Consider the following 25,479-nt stretch of genomic DNA (forward strand, 5'->3'; position numbering starts at 1 on the left):
CAGACTTGCGGACACAGCGAGGGAAGGCTAGAGTGGGACAGTTAAGAGAGTAACGCTGAAACATGTGCATTACCATATGTAAAATAGACAGTGGGGATTTGCTGTATGACTCAGGGAACTCAAACTGGGGCTCTGTGACAACCTAGAGTGATCGGATCTGCTGGGAGGTGGCAGGGAGGTTTAAGAGGGAGGGGACATATGTATACCTATGGCTGATTCATGTTGATGTATGGCAGAAACCAACACAATGATATAAAGTAATTATCCTCCAATGAAAAAAAAAGACAACATACCTGAAAAAAATTGAAATTTCCTTGATTTGCTTTTTTTCTTAATTTAATAAATTAAGATTTAATAAATTTATTAAATTTAATAAATTTTAATAAATTCAAAAGATATGAAAGAGTGTGATAGAAAACCTCTTCCTCCCTCTCACCCCCCAGCTCCCTCCCCAGCAGGGTTCCTGGTAAGCGGTTTCACGTGTGTTCTTTCAGAGGTGTTTGCACTGCACAGACCGCAGTTTTCTAACCTCCATCCTGCACACAATTTATAGCACATGTTGTACTCAAACAACAGCCTGTTGCCTATTTTTGTAAATACATTTTATTGACAATTGGCCACTCCACCCCCGACTTGCCATTTATTATTATTACTGTTATTGTGATTATTATTTTCTAATACTTAAATTTTCTATTGGAGTATAGCTGATTTACAATGTTGTGCTGGTTTTAGATGTACAGCAAAGTGGTTTGGTTATACATGTACATAGATTCATTATTTTTGAGATTCTTTTCCCGTATAGGTTATTACAGAAAATTGAGTAGAGTTCATTCTACTATATACCATAGGTCCTTGTTTTGGTTGTCGAATTTATATACAGCAGTGTATGTGTGTTAATAGTAAATTCCGAACTTATCTCTCCCGCTTACGTTTCCCTTTTGGTAACCGTAAGTTTGTTTTTGAAATCAGTGAGTCTGCGTCTGTTTTGTAAATTCATTTTTATACCTTTTTTTTAAAACTGGACTCCACATATGAGTGATATTGTATTTTTTTTCCTGACTTACTTCACTTAGTAAGACAATCTCTATTCATTTATTATTTATGGCAGCTCTGGAGCACAGTAGTAGAACAGGGAGGCTGGGACACAGACTTTATAGCCTGCAAAGCCTAAAATATTTACTTTTACAAAAATAATATTTATGGAAATAATGCCGTTTTTTGAGAAAAAAATTTGCCAGCTTCTGCTCTAAACTGTCTTTTGCAATTTTTTTTTAAATTAGCAGAGCTTGCTGATTTTACTGAATAAGTAAGAGCTTCCTTGTTCTTTTTTATGCTGACATCATATTCTATTTTTATTATTATCTATTATTTGGAAATACTGTACTTTACTTTTTTGTTACATTTAAATCTTTTCTGAGCAGACATTGGATTGTTTCCAAACTTTTGCTCTATAAACAATGCTGGCATTTTGTACATGAGCAAGTATATTTTGGAAGTAAATTCCTAAAACTAGGATTGCTGGATCCAAGGGTACATGTGCATATGTAATTTTAATAGATTTTTCCAGATTACCTTCTATGATGGTGGCAACACTTTGCACTCGCGCCAGAAATTTGTGCAAACACTTACTTCCCCACCAGTTAGCCAACCTAAAGTGTTAGCAAACTTAATGATTTTTGTAAATCAAATAGGGAAGAAATGGTATCTCAATTTAGTTTTAAATTGCATTTCTTCTTTTAAGAGAGATTTATTTCCTTTTCTGTGAACACTTTTTTTCCTCCTTATCTGTGGTCCATTTTTCTCTCTCTCTTTTTTTTCTTCTTGATTTGCAGGAGATCTGACTACTGAGGAAATAGTCTGGGTATTCATCTCCCTCCCCCAGTTTATCATTTATTTTTTGACTTTGTTTTTGGTAGTAGATCACATACAGAAATTTATTTTAAATGACTGTTGGGGAGACTTCCCTGGCAGTCCAGTGGTTAGGACGCTGAGCTTCTGTGGCAGGGGGCATGGGTTTGACCCTTGGTTGGTGAACTAGGATCTCAAATGCCTTGTGGCATGATCAAAAATAAAAAATAAAAAAATAAAAAACTTGTAGGGTTCTGTATTCATTTAAAAATGACTTCTGGATATATTATGTCCTCCTTAGAGGGACTCTTCTCACTCCAAGATTAAACATTTTCCTATTTTAAAAAATAGAAAAAAATTTTTTGGCTGTGCCATATTGCAGGCAGGATCTCAGTTCCCTGACCAGGAATTGAACCCATGCCCTCTACATGGAAGTGCAGAATATTAACCACTGCACTGCCAGGGAAGTCCCCAGACATTTTCCTGTTTGGGAACTGTGCATGGACTAACTTGTTTAATCATGATAATAACTTTGAGGTAGGTACTACTGTTCTCTGTATTTTAGAGATGAGAACATTGAAGAATAATAAGGTAATTAATTCAGTCCTTCAAGGTCACACAGGAAGTACGGGTGGGACTAAATTTTGATTTCAGACAGTAAAACTCCACGGCCTCTGTTCCTTTCCACTCTGCAGTCTTGCATCCTTGCCTGACACGGGAAGAGGGACATGCTTTCAAGTTAGGGAGGTAGACTATCTACCTTCACGATTTAGAAATTCTTGAACTTACTGAAGTGACCCTTGGGACCATAAATGCAAATGACTGGATTACGAGAATAGTCACAATAAACAAACAATGGTTAAAAAAGAACGTCCTCATTTTTTCTTTGCTGAGCCTTCTTCCTGCTGGGGGGAGGTGGGGAATCCCTGTGAGGGGGCTCCCCACTTTTCCTCTGAGTGGCAGAACTTCCATCGTTGGTCTCCTCCCCAGTTGTCCTCATGTCCTCTTATCCCTTTCTCTCCAGGCTGGTGGTTGGAGCCCCCCAGGAGGTAAAGGCTGCTAATCAAACAGGCGGCCTCTACCAGTGTGACTACAGCACGGGCAGGTGTGAGGCCATCCCCCTGCAGGGTGAGTCATCGACCTCTGCACACACCTGGACTTGTCAGGCCTTTGTCCTGGGGTCTGTGGTGGGTGGCTCATGGGGGCAGCTCCTCTGCCTCTGAGCTGTATGCAATCACTGTCAGGCACCCCCCTCCTTGTCCCTTTCTATGACCTACATGCCTCTTTGGATCTGTCAGACCTCCGAATCTCCCAGGTTGAGGTGACTCCTGTCCCGCTCTTGTTGTTTAATCACTAAGTCATGTCCAACTCTTGGAGACCCCATGGACTGTAGCCTGCCAGGCTCCTCTGTCCATGGAATTTCCCATGCAGGCATACTGGAGTATGTTGCCATTTAGCCTTCCAGGGGATCTTCCTGACCCAGGGATCAAACCCTGGTCTCCTGCTTTGGCAGGCAGACTCTTTACCACTGAGCTGCCAGGGAAGCCCATCTAGCTCTTACAGAGCCCCTTCCATCCCCCAAGGCTGACCATGTGTGTATCTGTCCTCTCAGTTCCCCCGGAGGCTGTGAACATGTCCCTGGGCTTGTCTATTGCGTTTGCTGCCAACCCTTTCCGGCTGCTGGTAAGTTGCCTTGGGTCATGGGAGTGTTCCAAGGGAAGGAGTTGGGGGCCCAAGGCTGCTAGGCCTGGGGTCTTGATGGGTGGAGATGCTGGGTTGAAAGGACAGAGAGCAGAGACAGTCTCTCCCACTGTTTCCCTGCCCCTTAGGCCTGTGGCCCCACAGTGCACCAAATTTGCAAGGAGAACACTTATGCAAATGGCCTCTGCTTCTTGTTTGGATCCAATCTACTCCAGAAACCCAGGAGGATCCCAGCGGCCCTCAGAGGTGGGTACAGAGGAGCAGTGTGAGACTGGAGGGCCCTGGTCAGGACTGGGCTGGGGACTTGTAGTCTGGGGGATTATTTACAAATCTTGGTGCAGAAGGGTGAGGAAACTGGGTTCCAGTGTTTCTCTTCAATTTTCACTCTTAAACATTCCAGGCTTTTCTTCTTTTTTAAGAAAATTATTTATTTTTGGCTGTGCTGGGTCTTCATTGCTGGTTGGGGGTGTTTTTCTAGCTGCAGCGAGCAAGGGCTAGTCTCTAGGTGTGGGGCTCAGGCTTCTCATTCTAGTGGCTTCTCTCGTTTCGGAGTATGGGCTCTAGCGCACGTGGGCTTAGTAGTCGTGGCGTATGGGCTCGCTTGCCCCGCGGCATGTGGAAACTTCCTGCCCCTGGGATCGAACCCATGTTTCACTGGGAGGTCAGATTCTTAACCACTGGACCACCAGGGAAGTCTGCAAATTATTTCTTATTCATTTTTGGGCTCCAAAATCACTGCAGATAGTGACTGCAGCCATGAAATTAAAAGACGCTTACTCCTTGGAAGAAAAGTTATGACCAACCTAGATAGCATATTCAAAAGCAGAGACATTACTTTGCCAACAAAGTTCCGTCTAGTCAAGGCTATGGTTTTTCCAGCAGTCATGTATGGATGTGAGAGTTGGACTGTGAAGAAAGCTGAGCACCAAAGAATTGATGCTTTTGAACTGTGGTGTTGGAGAAGACTCTTGAGAGTCCTTTGGACTGCAAGGAGATCCAACCAGTCCATTCTGAAGGAGATCAGCCCTCGGATTTCTTTGGAGGGAATGATGCTAAAGCTGAAACTCCAGTATTTTGGCCACCTCATGCGAAGAGTTGACTCATTGGAAAAGACTCTGATGCTGGGAGGGATTGGGGGCAGGAGGAGAAGGGGACGACAGAGGATGAGATGGCTGGATGACATCACCGACTCGATGGATGCGAGTCTGAGTGAACTCCGGGAGTTGGTGATGGACAGGGAGGCCTGGCGTGCTGCAATTCATGGGGTCGCAAAGAGTCGGACACGACTGAGCGACTGAACTGAACTGATGAGGTAGCTGTGATAACTCTACTTTCCCTGCCTTGAGCAGAATGAACTAAAGTTTCCCACGCCACTTTGTCCCATGTTTTTCTTTAGTTAAGTGCATGGCTGTCATCTTGTCTACCTTTCATTCTCATTGCTCAGCAGACAGCTGATTAAAAAAAAAAAAAAAGAACCCGAGTCTCTTGTACTTAATCAGTTCTTTTCCCTTTTCCCCCAGAGTGCCCTCAGCAAGACAGTGACATTGCCTTTTTGATTGATGGCTCTGGTAGCATCGACCCAGTAGACTTTGATCGGATGAAGAAGTTTGTCTCAACTGTGATGAGTCGATTCCAAAAGTCCAAAACCTTGGTGAGTGCAAATGGGTAGGTTAGGGAACAGCCTGCCTAAGGTGGGTCCTGTCCTATTTCCTGTCCAGATGGTGCCAAATTGCCAGCTGATCAGCATCTTCTTTCATGATTTGCTGTCTTGCTCTGACTGGATGCAGCTTCAGCCTTTTTGCAGCCCTCTGTAAAGCAGGCACAGTAATTGATAGGGGTTGGTGTGGGACATGAAACCCATATGTTATCTCTGGCTAAGTTCTAGTGCTAAGAAGTGGGAACGGATGGCCAATCGCAGTCCTCCTGGTGAGGCAGAAGGGCTGGGATGGGGCAGAATTTGGAAGAATTTGGAGCCTGGAGTATTTCAGGATTTATGGAGAGCTTTCTGGGAGATAGGTAAGTGGGAGGAGGGGGGCCTGCTCCAGTCTAACACCAGGTGCCTGTTCCCAGTTCGCTCTGATGCAGTACTCGGATGACTTCCGGACTCACTTCACCTTCAATGATTTCAAGAGAAACTCAGACCTGGAATTACTGGTGAGGCCAATAGGACAGCTGTTCGGGAGGACGCACACAGCCACGGGGATCCGCAAAGTAGTGTAAGCTCTTCCCTCTTTGCTTAGGATGAAAGGAGGAGGTTTTTTTTTTTTTTTTTTTTTTTTTGGCTGAGCTTTGCAGGATAAAGGGGTATTGTTCAGAAAGGGCTGGGGTAGAGGGTATTTCCAGTGGATGGGGCGGTTTGAGTTAGGTGTGGAGGAGGGACTGTGCCTGGTATGTTCATGACATACAAATTGTGAGTAAAGGTGAGAGTAAGGGCTTCTCTGGAGGCTCAGTGGTAAAGAATCTACCTGCCAACACAGGAGGCATGGGTTCCATCCCTGGGTTGGGAAGATCCCCTGGAGAAGGAAATGGCAACCCACTCCAGTGTTCTTGCCTGGGAAATCCCTGGACAGAGGAACCTGGTGGGCTATGGTCCATGGGGTTGCAAAGAGCTGGACACGACTGAGCGACTAAGCAACAACAACAAGGCAGGGGTTAGGGGGAGAGAGAGCAAGGCTGGAGGGAGTGTAGAAAGATCAGTTGAGGCCAGGTTAGCAAGGCAACTGAAAAGCCAATGGATCCATTGACATTTTCAGCAGTGGGAAGATGTACCCATATCTTGTTTTGGAAAGTTCCCTCTGATCTATATATATATGTGTGTGTGTGTGTTTAGAGGCAAGGGTAGGAGTTGAGACAAAAGTACAGGAAGATGAGCTGGAGAGCCAGTAGGAGAGGTGTGATGAAGGCATAAATAAGCTATGAAACTTTTTAATTTAGAAGGAATAATACTCAATTTAAAAAATCACCCTATGCCAAAGAATATAAAAGCAATGAAGGCTTCTTTTCCTTCCACTTTCCTGTTCTTCTGCTGCCCTTCCAGATCTTGGCGGACCTACAGTTCAGTGTTTGTCCCAGGGGAGCACAAGCACCTTCTAGACAGAGTCCAGTTACATCTGTAACTGCTGATGTTCCTCCCCTGGTATTAAGTGCATCTCTCTGTCTGCTTGAATTTGACTTTTCTCTCCTTTACCCTGGATAGAAGAGAACTGTTTCACAGCAGCAATGGAGCCCGGAATCATGCCCTGAAGATCATGATTGTCATCACAGATGGGGAAAAATATCTCGATCCTTTGGAGTATAGGGATGTCATCCCTGAAGCTGATAGAAAAGGGATCATTCGCTACGTCATTGGGGTAGGAAATGTGGCTCTCTGACTTGATACTTGTGTGGGTTTCTACTCAAACACACCCTCCTTTGAACTTGCAAGCATCAATAAAGGGGGCCAGAGTAATCTCTGCTAGCACAGATGCACCTGTCTCAGTGAACTATTGTTGCAATGATGCTGTATAACAAATGATCCCAACATTCAGTGGCTTAAAATGGTAAGTGAGTCTGTCGGTCAGGCTGGGCAGTTTTTCTGGTCCCAGCTGGACTCACTCACATGTCTGTAATCAGCTGCAGGCTTGTTGGTGGCTCTGCTGATCTTGACTGGGCTCTCTCCATGTCTGAGGGTTGCTATGTTTGTCTCCTGGGGCTGGGGTAACTTGATGCTCCTGTTCCATGTGTCTCTTCCTCCAGTGGGCTAGCCTGGGCATGTTCTCATGGTGAAAGCAGAGGAGAAAAAGAGCAAGTAGAAATGTTGCAAGCATTTTATCAAGCCTCTGTATCACAGCCTCTGTATAACATTTTTTCAAGCCTCCTCTGTATAACATCTGAGAACTAAAGCAATACATGTGGCAGAGCCCAGAGACAATGAATGGAGCAGAATAGTCTTCCAGGAAGAGGAGGGCACAGCAAAGTTTTGGGGAAAGGGCTTGGATACAGGAAGGGGTAATGGGTTGGGAGCATCGGTGTCATCAAACTACTACAGTATTTTGTATGACATAGAAAGATGTATCATCTGGGGTCCCTGGCTTGCCAAGTGGGAAACAACTTCATATGAAGGAGAAAGCTCCCTGTCTTCTAAAAAGAGGTCAGTTCCATGCCAGGAGGCATGGCACAGAAAATGCACCAAAGGCTGAATTTCAGCCCCAATTTCCCCCTTGACAGAATGTAGAGTGTACAACCTGTTCCACTGTACCTGGCAGCCCTGTCCCTGGGGCCTTCTAGTACATTCCTTCCTTGGACAGATATTTTCAGATTCTTTTCCTGTAGAATTTTCTTTGCGGGAGGAGAGTGCTACTTCCAGGAACTGTCTGATTCGACCTCTGTTTTTTGGTAACAGGTGGGAGATGCTTTTAACAGTAAGAAATCTCGAAAGGAGCTCGATACTATTGCATCTAAGCCGCCTGCTGATCACGTGTTCCAGGTGAATAACTTCGAAGCTCTGAAGACCATTCAGAACCAGCTTCAGGAAAAGATCTTTGCGATTGAGGGTAAGCTAAGGTTTTGTAGTCCTGGAGCAGCTCCAAAGGCAGCCCCTTACCCCCAAACACGTATTTCCCTCTAGAAACAAGGACCTCCTAACCCTTGGCATTCTGACCGTCATCATCAACTGTCTTCTTCCTCCAGTTCTCAACAACTCTGGCCTCTCGCTCCATTTCTTTGAAATAGAAAGATCTAATTTTGCAAGTCTTGGCTACAGGCTGCAAAATTAGAGGGTACGGGGGGGGGGACAAATCCCATGTGGTATTTTCCCCAAATTTGGATGTGTTGCCAACATTTGTCTCTTTGGTTCACTGCTGCATCTCCAGTGCTTAGAATAATGCCTGGTGCATGAAGCATGTTCAATAAATGTTTGTTTAAGGAAAGAATTTAAAAATTGGGGGAATGTTCACATACAGTCTGGATTTATGGTTTCTCTTGAAAATTTGGAAGATTAGACACCTTGAGGACCGTATACCCACTGGACAAAAAATAGTTGGAACCAAAGAGCCACCATCCCTTTAAAAGGGGCATATGCGGCCTTCCCTGGTGGTCTAGTGGTTAAGACTCCATGTTCCCAATCCTGGGAGTCAAGGTTTGATCCCTGGTCAGGGAACTGGATCCTGCATCCATATCGAAGAGCCAGTGCAGCCGAATAAATAAAAATAAGTATCAAAAAGGGGCCACATGCCGACAATGGTCCATATAGTCAAAGCTATGGTTTTTCTAGTAGTCATGTGAGAGTTGGATCATAAAGAAGGCTGAGCACCAAAGAATCGATGCTTTTGAATTGTGGTGCTGGAGAAGACTCTTGGGAGTCCCTTGGACAGCAAGGAGATCAAACCTAAAGGGAATCAACTCTGAAAATTCACTAGAAGGACTGATACTGAAGCTGAAACTCTAATACTTTGACCACCTGATGCAAAGAGCTGACTCATTGGAAAGACCCTGAGGCTGGGGAAGATTGAGGGCAGGAGAAAGGAGTGACAGAGGATAAGACGGTTGCAGGGCATCACAGACTCAATGGAGATGAATTTGAGCAAACTCCAGGAGACAGTGAAGGACAGAGAAACCATAAATTGTGGTGCAGTTTATGGGGGTGCAAAGAGTTGGACACAACTTAGTGACTGAACAACAGCAATACGGCTAGATAAGCAACAAAGATATAAATTATAGCCATTATCTTGCAATAACCTATAAAGGAGGATAATCTGTGAAAATACTGAATCACTATGCTGTCACCTGAAACTGACATTAATATTGTAGATTAACTGTAACTTAAATGAAAAACAAAAGCATAACAGAGGAAATGTAAAAATAAGGAGAGTGGGTTGTATGGCTCTCATCTGAGGCTGCTTTTGTCTGGTTGCTATAGCATTAAGGTTTCCAGCCCCTGTTCTCGGTTCTTCTGCCTTCTTTAATGTAGAGTGTACTTTTCTTCACAGGTACGCAGACAGGAAGTACCAGTTCCTTTGAATATGAGATGTCTCAGGAAGGTTTAAGTGCTGCCTTCACCTCCGTAAGTGGTCTTTTGTTTAATTGGAGTCGAGGGGTGAGACAAAGCAGGAGAAGAGGTGCGAAGATTTGGGGGCTATTCTCTGTGATGAGTACCTGTTGGGAGGTACATCTTTTTTCTTTTTTTAAAATTGAAGTATGGCTAATTTACAGTATTGTATTGATTTCTGGTGTACAGCAAAGTGATTCAGTTCTCTCTCTCTCTCATATATATATATATGTATATATATATATTTATATTCCTTTTCATATTCTTTTCCATTATAGCCTATAATAAGATATTGAATACAGTTCCCTGTGCTACACAGTAGGACCTTGTTGTTCATCTGTTTTATATATAGTAGTTCAGTTCAGTTCAGTTCAGTCGCTCAGTTGTGTCTGACTCTTTGCAACCCCATGAATCACAGCACGCCAGGCCTCCCTGTCCATCACCAACTCTCGGAGTTCACTCAGACTCGCGTCCATTGAGTCAGTGATGCCATCCAGCCATCTCATCCTCGGTCGTCCCCTTCTCCTCCTGCCCCCAATCCCTCCCAGCATCAAAGTCTTTTCCAATGAGTCAACTCTTCGCATGGGGTGGCCAAAGTACTGGAGTTTCAGCTTCAGCATCATTCCTTCCAAAGAAATCCCAGGACTGATCTCCTTCAGAATGGACTGGTTGGATCTCCTTGCAGTCCAAGGGACTCTCGAGAGTCTTCTCCAACACCACATTTCAAAAGCATCGATTGTTTGGTGCTCAGCTTTCTTCACAGTCCAAATCTTGCATCCATATATGACCACTGGAAAAACCATAGCCTTGACTAGACAGACCTTAGTCGGCAAAGTAATGTCTCTGCTTTTCAATATGCTATTTAGGTTGGTCATATAGTAGTGTGTATCTATAAATCCCAATTTCTTAATTTATCCCTTCTCCCACTTTCCTCTTTGGTAATCATAAATATGTTTTCTATGTCTGTGAGTTTGTTTCTGCTTTGAAAACAAGTTCAGTAGTATCATTTAAAAGCTAATTTATTTATGTTTGATTGTGCTGGGTCTTCACTGCTGCACACGGGCTTTCTCTAGTTGTGGCGAGCGGGGGCTACTCTCTAGTTGCAGTGCCCAGGCTTCTCACTGCAGTGGCTACTCTTGTTGCAGAGCATGGTCTCTAGGCGCATGGGCTTCGGTACCTGAGGTGCATGGGCTTAGTTGCTCTACAGTATGTGGGACTTTCCCAGACCAGGGATTGAACTTGTGTCCCCTACACTGGCAGGAGGATTCTTAACCCCTGAACCACCAGGGAAGTCCCAGATACCTTTTCAAGTTAGTATTTTCATTTCTTTTGGATATTTACCCAGAAGTATGATTGCTGGGATCACAGTAGTTTTAATTAAAAAATTTGAGGATACTCCTTACTCTTTTCCGTAGTGGCTGTACCAATTACTCTTCCACTGTATATGATGTTTCCTTTTTCTTCACATCCTCAGCAACACTTATTTCTTCTGTTTGTGATGACAGCCATTCCAACAGGTGTGAAGTGATAGCTCATTGTGATTTTGGTTTGCATTTCCTTGATGATTAGTGATGTTGAGCATTTTTTTCATGTATGTCTTAGCCATCTGTATGCCTTCTTCAGAAAAATGTCTTTTCAGATCTGCCATTTTTATTTTTTATTTTTTTGTTTTTTTTTTTTAATTTTATTTTTACTTTATTTTACTTTACAATACTGTATTGGTTTTGCCATACATTGACATGAATCCACCACGGGTGTATACGAGCTCCTAATCCTGAATCCCTCTCCCACCTCCCACCCCATATCATCTCTCTGAATCATCCCCATGCACCAGCCCCAAGCATCCTGTATCGAACATAGACTGGCACTTCGTTTCTTACATGATAGTATACATGTTTCAATGCCATTCTCCCAAATCATCCCACCCTCTCCCTCTCCCTCAGAGTCCAAAAGTCCGTTCTATACATCTGTGTCTCTTTTGCTGTCTTGCATACAGGGTCATCATTACCATCATTCTAAATTCTGTATATATGTGTCACTATACTGTATTGGTGTTTTTCTTTCTGGCTTACTTCACTCTGTATAATTGGCTCAAGTTTCATCCATCTCATTAGAACTGATTCAAATGTATTCTTTTTAATGGCTGAGTAATATTCCATTGTGTATATATACCACAGCTTTCTTATCCATTCATCTGCTGATGAACATCTAGGTTGTTTCCATGTCCTGGCTATTATAAACAGTGCTGCAGTGAACATTGGGGTACATGTGTCTCTTTCAATTCTGGTTTCCTCAGTGTGTATGCCCAGAAGTGGATTGCTGGGTCATAAGGCAACTCTATTTGCAATTTTTAAAGGAATCTCCACACTGTTCTCCATAGTGGCTGTACTAGTTTGCATTCCCACCAACAGTGTAAGAGGGTTCCCTTTTCTCCACATCCTCTCCAGCATTTATTGCTTGTAGACTTTTGGATCGCAGCCATTCTGACTGGTGTGAAATGGTATCTCATTGTGGTCTTGATTTGCATTTCTCTGATAATGAGTGATGTTGAGCATCTTTTCATGTGTTTGTTAGCCATCCGTATGTCTTCTTTGGAGAAATGCCTATTTAGTTCTTTGGCCCATTTTTTGATTGGTCATTTATTTTTCTGGAGTTGAGCTGCATAAGTTGCTTATATATTTTTGAGATTAGTTGTCAGTTGCTTCATTTGCTATTGTTTTCTCCCATTCAGAAGGCTGCCTTTTCACCTTACTTATAGTTTCCTTTGTTGTGCAGAAGCTTTTAATTTTAATTAGATCCCATTTTTTAATTTTTGCTTTTATTTCCAGTATTCTGGGAGGTGGATCATAGAGGATCCTGTTGTGATTTATGTCGGAGAGTGTTTTGCCTATGTTCTCCTCTAGGAATTTTATAGTTTCTGGTCTTACATTTAGATCTTTAATCCATTTTGAGTTTATTTGTGTGTGTGGTGTTAGAAAGTGATCTAGTTTCATTCTTTTACAAGTGGTTGACCAGTTTTCCCATCACCACTTGTTAAAGAGATTGTCTTTACTCCATTGTATATTCTTGCCTTCTTTGTCAAAGATAAGGTGTCCATAGGTGTGTGGATTTATCTCTGGGCTTTCTATTTTGTTCCATTGATCTATATTTCTGTCTTTGTGCCAGTACCATACTGTCTTGATGACTGTGGCTTTGTAGTAGAGCCTGAAGTCAGGCAAGTTGATTCCTCCAGTTCTATTCTTCTTTCTAAAGATTGCTTTGGCTATTTGAGGTTTTTTGTATTTCCATACAAACCTTGAAATTATTTGTTCTAGTTCTGTGAAAAATACCGCTGGTAGCTTGATAGGGATTGCATTGAATCTGTAGATTGCTTTGGGTAGGATACTCATTTTCACTATATTGATTCTTCCAATCCATGAACATGGTATATTTCTCCATCTATTAATGTCCTCTTTGATTTCTTTCATCAGTGTTTTATAGTTTTCGATATATAGGTCTTTAGTTTCTTTAGGTAGGTGTATTCCTAAGTATTTTATTCTTTTCGTTGCAATGGTAAATGGAATTTTTTCCTTAATTTCTTTTTCTACTTTCTCATTATTGGTGTATAGGAGCGCAAGGGATTTCTGAGTGTTGATTTTATATCCTGCAACTTTACTATATTCATTGATTAGCTCTAGTAATTTTCTGGTGGAGTCTTTAGGATTTTCTATGTAGAGGATCATATCATCTGCAAACAGTGAGAGTTTTACTTCTTTTCCAATTTGGATTCCTTTTATTTCTTTTTCTGCTCTGATTGCTATGGCCAAAACTTCCAGAACTATGGTGAATAGTAGCAGTGAAAGTGGGCACCCTTGTCTTCTTCCTGACTTCAGGGGAAATGCTTTCAATTTTTCACCATTAAGGATAATGTTTGCTGTGGGTTTGTCATATATAGCTTTTATTATGTTGAGGTATGTTCCTTCTATTCCTGCTTTCTGAAGAGTTTTTATCATAAATGGATGTTGAATTTTGTCCAAGGCCTTCTCTGCATCTATTGAGATAATCATATGGCTTTTATTTTTCAATTTGTTAATGTGGTGAATTACATTGTTTGATTTGTGGATATTGAAGAATCCTTGCATCCCTGGGATAAAGCCCACTTGGTCATGGTGTATGATCTTTTTAATGTGTTGTTGGATTCTGATTGCTAGAATTTTGCTGAAAATTTTTGCATCTATGTTCATCAGTGATATTGGCCTGTAGTTTTCTTTTTTTTGTGGTGTCTTTGTCAGGTGTTGGTATTAGGGTGATGATGGCCTCATAGAATGAGTTTGGAAGTTTACCTTCCTCTGCAATTTTCTGGAAGAGTTTCAGTAGGATAGGTGTTAGCTCTTCTTGAAATTTTTGGTAGAATTCAGCTGTGAAGCCGTCTGGACCTGGGCTTTTGTTTGCTGGAAGATTTCTGATTACAGTTTCAATTTCTGTGCTTGTGATGGGTCTGTTAGGATTTTCTATTTCTTCAGTTTTGGTTCAGTTTTGGAAAGTTGTACTTTTCTAAGAATTTGTCCATTTCTTCCATATTGTCCATTTTATTGGCATATAATTGCTGATAGTAGTCTCTTATGATCCTTTGTATTTCTGTGTTGTCTGTTGTGATCTCTCCATTTTCATTTCTAATTTTATTGATTTTATTCTTCTCCCTTTGTTTCTTGATGAGTTTGGCTAATGGTTTGTCAATTTTATTTATCCTTTCAAAGAACCAGCTTTTGGCTTTGTTGATTTTTGCTATGGTCTCTTTTGTTTCTTTTGCATTTATTTCTGCCCTAATTTTTAAGATTTCTTTCCTTCTACTAACTCTGAGGTTCTCCATTTCTTCCTTTTCTAGTTGCTTTAGGTGTAGAGTTAGGTTATTTATTTGACTTTTTTCTTGTTTCTTGAGGTATGCCTGTATTGCTATGAACTTTCCTCTAAGCACTGCTTTTATAGTGTCCCACAGGTTTTGGGTTGTTGCGCTTTCATTTTCATTCATTTCTATGCATAATTTGATTTCTTTTTTTATTTCTTCTGTGATTTGTTGGTTATTCAGAAGCGTGTTGTTCAGCCTCCATATGTTGGGATTTTTAATAGTTTTTTTTCCCTGTAATTGAGATCTAATCTTAGTGCATTATGGTCAGAAAAGATGCTTGGAATGATTTCGATTTTTTTTGAATTTATCAAGGTTAGATTTATGGCCCAGGATGTGATCTATCCTGGAAAAGGTTCCATGTTGGAAAAGGTTCCATGAGCACTTGAGAAAAAGGTGAAATTCATTGTTTTGGGGTGAAATGTCCTATAGATATCAGTTAGGCCTAACTGGTCTATTGTATCATTTAAAGTTTGCGTTTCTTTGTTAATTTTCTGTTTAGTTGATCTGTCCATGGGTGTGAGTGGGGTATTAAAGTCTCCCACTATTATTGTGTTATTGTTAATTTCCCCTTTCACGCTTGTTAGCATTTGTCTTACATATTACGGTGCTCCTATGTTGGGTGCATATATATTTATAATTGTTATATCTTCTTCTTGGATTGATCCTTTGATCATTATGTAGTGGCCTTCTTTGTCTCTTTTCACAGCCTTTGTTTTAAAGTCTATTTTATTGGAGATGAGTATTGCTACTCCTGCTTTCTTTTGGTCTCTGTTTGCATGGAATATCTTTTTCCAGCCCTTCACTTTCAGTCTGTATGTGTCCGTTGTTTTGAGGTGGGTCTCTTGTAGGCAGCATATATAGGGATCTTTTTTTTGTATCCATTCAGCCAGTCTTTGCCTTTTGGTTGGGGCATTCAACCCATTTATGTTTAAGGTAATTATTGATAAGTGGGATCCAGTTGCCATTTACGCACAGCGAGGAAACTCCATAATAAAGAGAACTCCACAAATTCCCAGAATATAGAAAGGCCACCCCAAATGCAGCAATATAACCAAGATGAAGAGACAGAGGAATACCCAGCAGGTAAAGGAACAGGAGAAATGCCTACCAAACCAAACCAAAGAGGAGGAGATAGGGAATCTACCAGAGACAGAATTCCAAATATTGATAGTGAAAATGATCCAAAATCTTGAAATCAAAATGGAATCACAGATAAATAGCCTGGAGACAAGGATTGAGAAGGTGCAAGAAAGGTTTAACAAGGACCTGGAAGAAATAAAAAAGAGTCAATATATATTGAATAATGCAATAAATGAGATCAGAAACACTCTGGAGGCAACAAATAGTAGAATAACGGAGGCAGAAGATAGGATTAGTGAAATAGAAGATAGAATGGTAGAAATAAATGAATCAGAGAGGAAAAAAGAAAAACGAATTAAAAGAAATGAGGACAACCTCAGAGACCTCCAGGACAATATGAAATGCTCCAACATTCAAATTATAGGAGTCCCAGAAGAAGAAGACAAAAAGAAAGACCATGAGAAAATTCTTGAGGAGATAATAGTTGAAAACTTCCCTAAAATGGGGAAGGAAATAATCACCCAAGTCCAAGAAAACCAGAGAGTTCCAAACAGGATAAACCCAAGGTGAAACACCCCAAGACATGTATTAATCAAATTAACAAAGACCAAACACAAAGAACAAATATTAAAAGCAGCAAGGGAAAAACAACAAATAACACACAAGGGGATTCCCATAAGGATAACTGCAGATCTTTCAATAGAAACTCTTCAGGCCAGGAGGGAATGGCAAGACATACTTAAAGTGATGAAAGAAAATAACCTACAGCCCAGATTACTGTTCCTAGCAAGGATCTCATTCAAATATGAAGGAGAAATCAAAAGCTTTCCAGACAAGCAAAAGCTGAGAGAATTCAGCACCACCAAACCAGCTCTCCAACAAATACTAAAGGATATTCTCTAGACAGGAAACACAAAAAGGGCGTATAAACCCGAACCCAAAACAATAAAGTAAATGCCCATTTTAAAGTCAGGTTTTAAAACCAATTTTTGAGTTGTATGAGTTCTTTATATATTTTGGGTATTAACCCAAATATGGATATATGATATATTATTTGAAAATATTTTCTCCTGCTCTATAGGTTACCTTTTAATTTTTTTGTTGGTTTCCTTTGCTATGCAGAAGCTTTTAGTTAATGTAGTCTCACTGCTTATTTTGTTTTTGGTGTTAAGTTCAAACAATCATCGCCAAGACTGATGTCAAGGAGATTACTACCTATGTTTTCTTCTTGGCGTTTTATGGTTTCTGACCTTATGTTCAAGTCTTTTATCCATTCTGAATTTATCTTTATGAATAGTGTAAAATAGTGGTCCAGGTTCATTCTTTTGCATGCGGCTGTCTAATTTTCCCAAAACCATTTATTGAAGAGACTATCCTTTCACCTCTGTATATTATTCTCTCCTTTGTTGTAAATTCACTAAGTCATGTCCTACTCTTCTTTGACCCCATGGACTTTAGCCTACCAGGCTCCTCTGTCCATGAGATTTCCCAGAAAAGAATACTGGAGTGGATTGCCATTTCCTTCTTGAGAGGATCTTCCCAACTCAGGGATTGAACCCACGTCTCCTGCATTGCAGGCAGACTCTTTACCACTGAGCTGTCAGGGAAGCCCACAGTACATAAGAACATATGTATGGGTTTATATACATTCATATATAAACAGCTCTCTATTCTGTTCCATTGACTTATGTGTCTATTTTTATGACAGTATCATACTGTTTTGATTACTATAGCTTTGCAATATAGTTTGAATCCAGGAGGTGTGATGCCTCTAACTTGTTCTTTTTCTCAAAATGCTTTGGTTATTTGGGATCTTTTGTGATTCCATACCAATTTTAGGATTGTTTGTTCTATTTCTGTGAAAAATGCCATTGGGATTTTGATGGCACTGAAGCTCTAGATATCTTAATCTTATTCTACCTTCTTTCCCAGGATGGTCCTTTGCTGGGTGCTGTGGGGAGCTTTGACTGGGCTGGTGGAGCCTTTCTGCATACATCAAAGGATAAAATCACCTTCATCAATACAAGCAGGATAGATTCAGACATGAATGATGCTTACTTGGGTAAGTAGAGAAGGCAGAGTTACTCTAAGAAGAGGTCAGGATATGGCATAATTCAACCAGTGTAGATGTCCTTGGATCTTTCACAGGCTCTTGGGATAGCTTTAAAGACAGAAATATCAAAACTTCATTTTAATTATGCTAATGAAGAGGAATGGGCTTCCCTGGTGACTCAGAGGTAAAGAATCTGTCTGCCAATGCAGGAGACTTGGGTCCAATCCCTGGGTTGGGAAGATCCCCTGGAGAAGGAAATGGCAACCCACTCCAGTATTCTTGCTTGGAGAATCCCTTGGGCAGAGGAGCCTGGCGGGCTACAGTTCATGGAGTCAAAAACAGTTGGATATTACTTAGTGACTAAACAATAATACCACTACCAACAACAACAAATGAAGAGGAATAGAGTGCCGGGTTCAATTACCCCAGTCTCACAACCACTCACGGTTGCCCCTACTCACGGGACAGTCCTGTTGGTGGGGGCAGATTCTCTAACGGAAAGCACCTTCTCCTCTTAATTCATCATCTTCAGGTTATGCTGTCGAAGTCACCTCGCGGAACTGGGTGCAAAACTTGTTTCTGGGAGCACCTCGATATCAGCACATTGGCCTGGTGGTGATATTCAGACAGAATGCAGGTGTTTGGGAGAAAAACGCTGAAATCAAGGGAAGCCAGGTGAGTGCCGAGTGTGTGGGGCACGGATGTACCAACAGAAGTACCCTGGGGACTAAAGGCTTCCAGGATGGGCATCACCAGGTGCCAATGGGGCAGAGTTTTTTTTTTTTTATTAAACTTTGTATTTTGTATTGGAATAGAGCTGATTATCAATATTTTATAGTTTCAGGTGAACAGCAAAGGGATTCAGTCATACAGATAAGGTGTGGCAGAGTTTTGTAAAGCAGATTTCAGAGGACTTTAAGCTAGAGAGCAGGGGGACCAACTTTGGGACAAACTTGCATTTGAGTATATTGTGTCCTCACTTTTCTGATAATAGTAAATACCAACACTTGACCTGTCCAGAGCTCTCTACGAGTCTATCTGTACACAAAACTGGCATTTGACCAGTCCATAGCCAGGATGAGCTTCCCTCATGGCTCAGACGGTAAAGAATCTGCCTGCAATGTGGGAGACCTGAGTTCGATCCTTGGGGTCGGAAAGAGCGGGACATGACTGAGTGATTAACACTTTCACTTTTTCTAACAAGTAAACCATATTAGTTATTAAAATATTGAAATAATTCTATATCTGTCAATAAATAGCTGCTTTGTTGAGACATCCTTCCCCTTCTCTCTCCCTACCCCCACCATGCACTCTGGTCCCCTCACCCAGTACTCTTTGAACTTCGCCATAATCTAGCAACTATGACACCAGATACGACCTGACTCAGAAGACTTCTAGGATGTACTTCAGCTAAGCCTGTGGTTGCTGCCTGAGCAGTCCTAGGAATTCAATATTTTGAATATCACCCCTGCAAAAACTGTTTTTAAGAAAGTGTTAGCAACTTGAATTCAGCAATCTATAAAAAGAATAATACATCATGACCAAGTGTGGTTTATCCTAGGAATATAGGGCTTGTTCAACAATGTTGCAGAAATGGGCCAACTGATTCTAAAGTTCATATGAAAATGCAAGAGACCCATAGTAGCCAAAATAATCTTGAAAAAGAAGAATTAAGTTTTGGAGGAGTCAAAGTTTCTGATTTGGGGCTTACTTTAAAGTTACAGTAATCAAGACAGGATGGTACAGCTAAGGACAGACCTATATAGATCAATGGAATAGAACTGAGAGTCCAGAAATAAGCCCATATAACTACGACCAGTTGCTTTTCAATAAAGGTGTCAAGTTCATTCACTAAAGAAAAAAAGATTTTCAAAAAAAATGTTGGGTTAACTGGATATCCACATTCAAATGGATAAATTTGGATCCTTACTTCACAATATACAAAAATTAATTTAAAAAGGATCAAAAACCTAAATGTAAGAATAAAACCTGTAAACCTCTTAGAGGGATTCTTAGGTGAATTTCTGTAACCTTAGATTTGGCAATGAGTGTTTGAACATTCCACCATAAACACAAGCAAATATAAAATAGGTAAGCTGGACTTCATTAAATTAAAAACCTTTGAGCATCAAATTACACTGTAAAGAAAATGAAAAGAGTGCGAGAAACTATTTCCAAGTCATATATCTGATAAAGATCTGGTATTTAGAATATATAAAGAACTTTTACAATTTAACAATAAAAGGACAACCTCATTTAAAAATGGGCAAAGGATTCAGATAGATTTTTATTCAGATAAGATATACAAATGGCCAATAAGAACATGAAAAGATGTTTGACATTACTAGTCGTTAGGGAAATGTAAGTCAAAAACCACAGTAGAAATAGTAGTAGAAAGGCTATTTAAAAAGAAAAAAAAAACATGAAAACTAACATATGTTGGTCAGAATGTGGAGAAATTGAAACCTTCATACTTTGCTGCTGGGACTGTAAAATAATACAGCTCCTATGGACTGTGAAGAAGGCTGAGCCCCAAAGAATTGATGCTTTTGAACTGTGGTGTTGGAGAAGACTCTTGAGAGTCCCTTGGACTGCAAGGAGACCCAACCAGTCCATTCTGAAGGAGATCAACCCTGGGATTTCTTTGGAAGGAATGATGCTAAAGCTGAAACTCCAGTACTTTGGCCACCTCATGTGAACGGTTGACTCATTGGAAAAGACTCTGATGCTGGGAGGGATTGGGGGCAGGAGAAGAAGGGGACGACAGAGGATGAGATGGCTGGATGGCATCACTGACTCGATGGATGTGAGTCTGAGTGAACTCTGGAAGTTGGTGATGGACAGGGAGGCCTGGCGTGCTGCGATTCATGGGGTCGCAAAGAGTAGGACACGACTGAGCGACTGAACTGAACTGAACTGAACTGATGGGACACAGTTTGGCAGTTTAAGTTCACTATAGATTTACCATTGTTGTTGTTTAGTCATTTAGTTGCTCAGTCATGCCTGACTCTTTTGTGACCCCCCATGGACTGTAGCCTGCCAGGTTTCTCTGTCCATGGGATTTCCCAGGCAAGAATACTGGAGTGGGTTACCATCTCCTTCAGGGGTTCTTCTCAACACAGGGATTGAATCTGTCTCTCCTGCATTGGCAGGTGGATTCTTTTCCACTGAGCCACTGGGGAAGCCCCTAGATTTACAATATGACTCAGAAATTTTGCTCCTAAGTGTATACCCTTTCCCAGAATGAAAACAGTTGTTCCAACTAAAGCTTATACATGAATGTTCACAGCAGCATTATTCATAATAGTTAAAATGTGGAAGGAAACTAGATGTTCACCAACTTATGAATAGATAAACAAAATGGGGTAGATCATATAGTGGAATACTATTTAGCCATAAAAAGTACGAAGTGTTGATACATGCTACAACATGGATAAACATTGAAAACTTTTTGCTAAATTTAAAAAGCCAGCCACAAAAGACCACATATTATATGATTTAATTCACCTGAAATGTCCAGAGTAGACAAAGTCATTGAGCCAGAAAGTAGATTAGTGTTTGCCTGGATATAAAGGGAGGGGGAAGATTGGGAGTGACTTTTAACAGACATAGGGCTTCTTCCTAGGGTGGTGCAAATGTTTTGGAATTGGTGGCGATGGTTACATAACATTGTGAATATACTAGAACCCACTAAATTTTATACTTTAAAATGATTAATTTTGTAATGTAAATTTTATCTCAATTTAAAAGAGCCATTCTGGGGGAAAAAAAATCAATGTAATTCACCATAACAACAGACTAGAGAAGAAAAAAGTAATAATCTTAACAGATATGGAAAAGAATTTGACAAAATACATGCTTTCGTGATGTTACCAGCAAATTAGGAATTAAAAGGAACTTCCTCAACCTGAGAAAGAACATTTAAAACAACAACAACAGCAACCTACAACTAGCATCATATTTAAAAGTAAAAGAGAATATTTTTCCTAATTGGAAACAAGGCAAGAATATCCACTTTCACCACTCCTATTCGATATCATACTGGAAGACATAGCAGTGCAATAAGGCAAAAAAAAGAAAAGAAAAAAGAGCATGCAGAATGGAAAGGAAAAAATAAAGCTGTCTCTATTTACCAAGGACATGGCTGTTTGCCTGGGAAGTCCCAAAGAATCTATTAAAAAAAATTATGTAACTAATAAGTTATTTCAGTAATTTCTCAGGATACAAGATCAACATGTAAAAATCAGTTGTATTTCTAGGCCTGCAACGAATATTTGGAAATTTAAATTAAAAAAAAAAAAGCATCATTTACAGTAGCACCAAAGACCATGAAATGCATGCATGCACACTAAGTTGCTTCAGTCATGTCCAACTCTTTGCGACCCTATGAACTGTAGCCCGCCAGGCTCCTCTGTCCATGGGATTCTCCAGGCAAGAATACTGGAGCGGGTTGCCATTTCCTTCTCTGGGGATCTTCCCAACTCAGGGATTGAACCTGTTTCTCCTGAATCTCCTGCACTGGCAGGTGGGTTCTTTACTATTAGTACCACCTGGGAAGCCCAGACCATGAAATACTTACGTATAAATCTAATAAAATGTGTATAGTATCTTTATCCTGAAATGTACAAAACACTGATGAGAGAAATCAGAGACCTAAATAAATGGAAAGATATACTGTGTTCATAGATTGGAAGACTCAATATTGCTAAGATGTTACTTCTCAAGTTGATCTATAGATGCAACACAATGCCAATCAAAATTCTAATTTATTTGTAGAATTAATGAGCTAGTTCTAAGATTTATATGAAAAAATCAAAGAAAGTAAATATTCAAAACAGGTTTGAAAAAGATCTTAGGTAAATACTATTAGGTATTTAGCGGAAGATTCATAGACTACCTGAATTTTAAGACTTCCTGTAAAAGTTGCAGCAAGCAGAACAGTGTGGCAGGAATATCAGAGAAACAGAATAGGCCTCAAGTAAACTGATACATATATAGTCAGTTGCTTGTCAATAAAGACACAAAGATAATTCAATGGAGAGTTCAATGGTGCTGAAACAATTGAACACCCATAGTAAGAAAACAAAACCTTCTACATATATCTTGTCAACTGATCCATGTTAAGATTAGTTCAAAATAGATTATAGAGCTAAGTGTAAAATCTAAAACTATTATACTTGTGAAAGAAAACATTAGGAGAAAATTTTTGTGACCTTGTATTAGTCGAAGAATTCTTAGATATAACACTGAAAACATGGCCCATAAAGAAAAAAAAAGGATAACTAAGAAAAGTTTTGCTCTGTTTATTAAGAGAATGAACAGAGAAGCTACAGACTAGAAGAAAATATTTGCAAATTTTCTTTCCTTTTTAAAAATGACATATTTGAAATAAAATTACATATCTGACAAAAGACATATCCAGAATACATAAAGGATTCTCAAAACTCAACAACAAGAAGTCAAATAATTCAGTTAAAAAATGAGCAGAATATTTGAACAGACACTTAACCAAAGAAGATATGTGAATGGCAAATAAGCACATGAAAAAATGTCCCATATCATTAAATCATCACAGAAATGCAAATTAAAATCATAGTGAGATACAACTGCACACCTATTAGTATGATTACCATAAAAAAGAAATAAACTTGCAATATCAAGTACTGGCAAGGATGTGTGGCAACTAAAACACTCATACATTGCTGTCAGAATGGAAAAATGGCATTGGAAGAATGACTACTTTGGAAAAGTTCATCAGTATCTTATAAAGTTCAGTATACAGTTGCCATAACACTCTTAGGTATTTATCCAGGAGAAATAAAAATAGACATTCACATGAAAACCTATATATAAATGTTTCTAGTGGCTTTATTCATAAATGCCCCAAATTGGAATCAACCCGAATATCCCTCAACTGGGGAATGGATAAACAAACTGTGGTATGTCTGTACAATGGAATACTGGTCAGAAATAAATCAGAACAAATTAATGATACATACAACAATATGGATGAATCCCAAATGCTTACTCTAGTTGAAAGAAGCCAGATCTGAAAAGCTACCTACTGTATAATTCCCTTTATATAACATTCTGGAAAAGGCAAAACTATAGGGACAGAAAACAGATCAGTGGTTGCCAGGGGCTGATGACTGAGGAAAGAGGTTGATTACGGCAAAAGGGAATATTTTGGGGGTGAGGAAACTGTCCTGAATCTTGACCATCGTGGTAATTACATGAATTTATGTGTTTGTCAAAACTCATACAACTGTAGTAAAAAGGTTGAATTTTATTATGTGGAAATTATACCCAATAAACTTGACCTAAAAGCAAAAAAAAAAAAAAATCCTATTGCCTTTATGATGAAGCTTAAATGCCTTTATTGAACTATGGGGGAGCGGGCGGGGGCTTGGTGGTGGGGCTTCCCTGATGGCTCAGAAGTAAAGAATCCTCCTGCAGTGCAAGAAACACAGGAGACATGGGTTCGATCCCTGAGTGGAGAAGATCCCCTGGAGGAGGGCATGGCAACCCACTCCAGTATTCTTGCCTGAGAAATCCAGGCAAGAATCTATTAAGATCTCCTGGGGGATCCAGGCAAGAGTCTTCTCTGCATGGAGAGAGGAGCGTGGCGAGCTGCAATCCATAGGGTCTCAAAGAGTTGGACACAATTGAAGGGACCTGGCATGCACATACACGGGCTATCAGGAGGCTGCCCTCAGAGGTGTGTGGGGCAGAAATCAGACAGTAGTGAGTCACTGTCTTGATGCCATCTGCACTTTTCCTTCCTTGAACTTGCCCCACAAATTAGAAATTTCCATATACATCTCCCTTTTATCTGGTACTGTTCTCCCTTCCAACCTCCTGAACTAAAAGCCTTGAAGGCACCGTCTCCACCACCCAGCCTCACACTTAGCAAAGAGCAACCCTTTGTTTGTTGAATGAATGACTAAACAGGTGATTTCTATGGATGAAGTCTACCCATTTACAGAGAACATATCTTGATATTTTTTTAACATATTTTAAAACTCTTTTAAAATGTAAACATTATTTCTCAATATCATGCAAAAAGAATTCCTGTAACAATAGTTATTTTTAATCCAAGCCAGTTGATTCCCTATTAGCCAGACTGCCAACTTTGATTTACCCCCTAAAGACTTCCAACGTATTGAAAGGATATCCCATGTGGTCTTCCAGGCTTTTCTCTCCATATTTTCTTTTTTTTAATTAAAACAATTTTATTTTATTTTTGGCTGCTCCAGGGCTTATTTGCAGTGCATGGAATATTTCATAGCAGCTCGAGGACTCTTGGTCGCAGGTGCAGGCTTCTCTCTAGTTGTGGTGTGCAGCCTCAGTAGTTATGGTACTCAGGCTTAGTTGTCCCACAGCGTGTGGGACCTTGGTTCCCCAGCCAGGGATGGAACCTGCTTTCTCTTCATTGGAAGGTGGATTCTTAACTACTGGACTACCAGGGAAGCCCCTGTCTGTATTTTCATATCCAGCTTCTTTGCTACCTTAATCATCTCCCTGGAACATGGTTTGGGGTGAATCCTCACCACCACCCATCAACTCTATAACAGTCTCTTCAGCTGGCAGTACATTGAAACAAGGATTGACCATGAAACAGGGAGAGGATCTCATCCACTCCAAAGGGCCTTCCTCAGCAGGTGTGATTTTACGTCACAGGGAGAAAACCCTCATGCCCTGTTTTAGGTGGGAAGAGGTATGTGATCTTGGCCTTATCTTTTTCAGATTGGCTCCTACTTTGGGGCCTCCCTCTGCTCCGTGGATGTCAACAGAGATGGCAGCCCCGACCTGGTCCTCATCGGGGCCCCCCATTTTTATGAGCAGATGGGAGGGGGCCAGGTGTCCGTGTGCCCCTTTCCCCGGGGG

At 40.6% G+C, this 25,479-nt stretch overlaps 1 protein-coding gene across 1 annotated transcript in view; it reads left to right on the plus strand.

Annotated features, from left to right (window-relative positions):
• ITGAM (integrin subunit alpha M) overlaps positions 1-25,479 on the plus strand; it is a 44,423-nt gene that overhangs the window by 3,046 nt on the left and 15,898 nt on the right. Inside the window, exons 3-13 of the mRNA XM_069570684.1 lie at positions 2,873-2,976; positions 3,461-3,531; positions 3,678-3,795; positions 5,070-5,200; positions 5,620-5,765; positions 6,746-6,899; positions 7,931-8,081; positions 9,516-9,589; positions 17,472-17,601; positions 18,125-18,267; positions 25,339-25,479. Coding sequence (XP_069426785.1) covers positions 2,873-2,976; positions 3,461-3,531; positions 3,678-3,795; positions 5,070-5,200; positions 5,620-5,765; positions 6,746-6,899; positions 7,931-8,081; positions 9,516-9,589; positions 17,472-17,601; positions 18,125-18,267; positions 25,339-25,479 — 1,363 coding nt within the window. The remainder of the gene's footprint in view (positions 1-2,872; positions 2,977-3,460; positions 3,532-3,677; positions 3,796-5,069; positions 5,201-5,619; positions 5,766-6,745; positions 6,900-7,930; positions 8,082-9,515; positions 9,590-17,471; positions 17,602-18,124; positions 18,268-25,338) is intronic.

This window comes from Ovis canadensis, chromosome 24, assembly GCF_042477335.2.
Source record: "Ovis canadensis isolate MfBH-ARS-UI-01 breed Bighorn chromosome 24, ARS-UI_OviCan_v2, whole genome shotgun sequence".
Classification (NCBI taxonomy): Eukaryota; Metazoa; Chordata; class Mammalia; order Artiodactyla; family Bovidae; genus Ovis; species Ovis canadensis.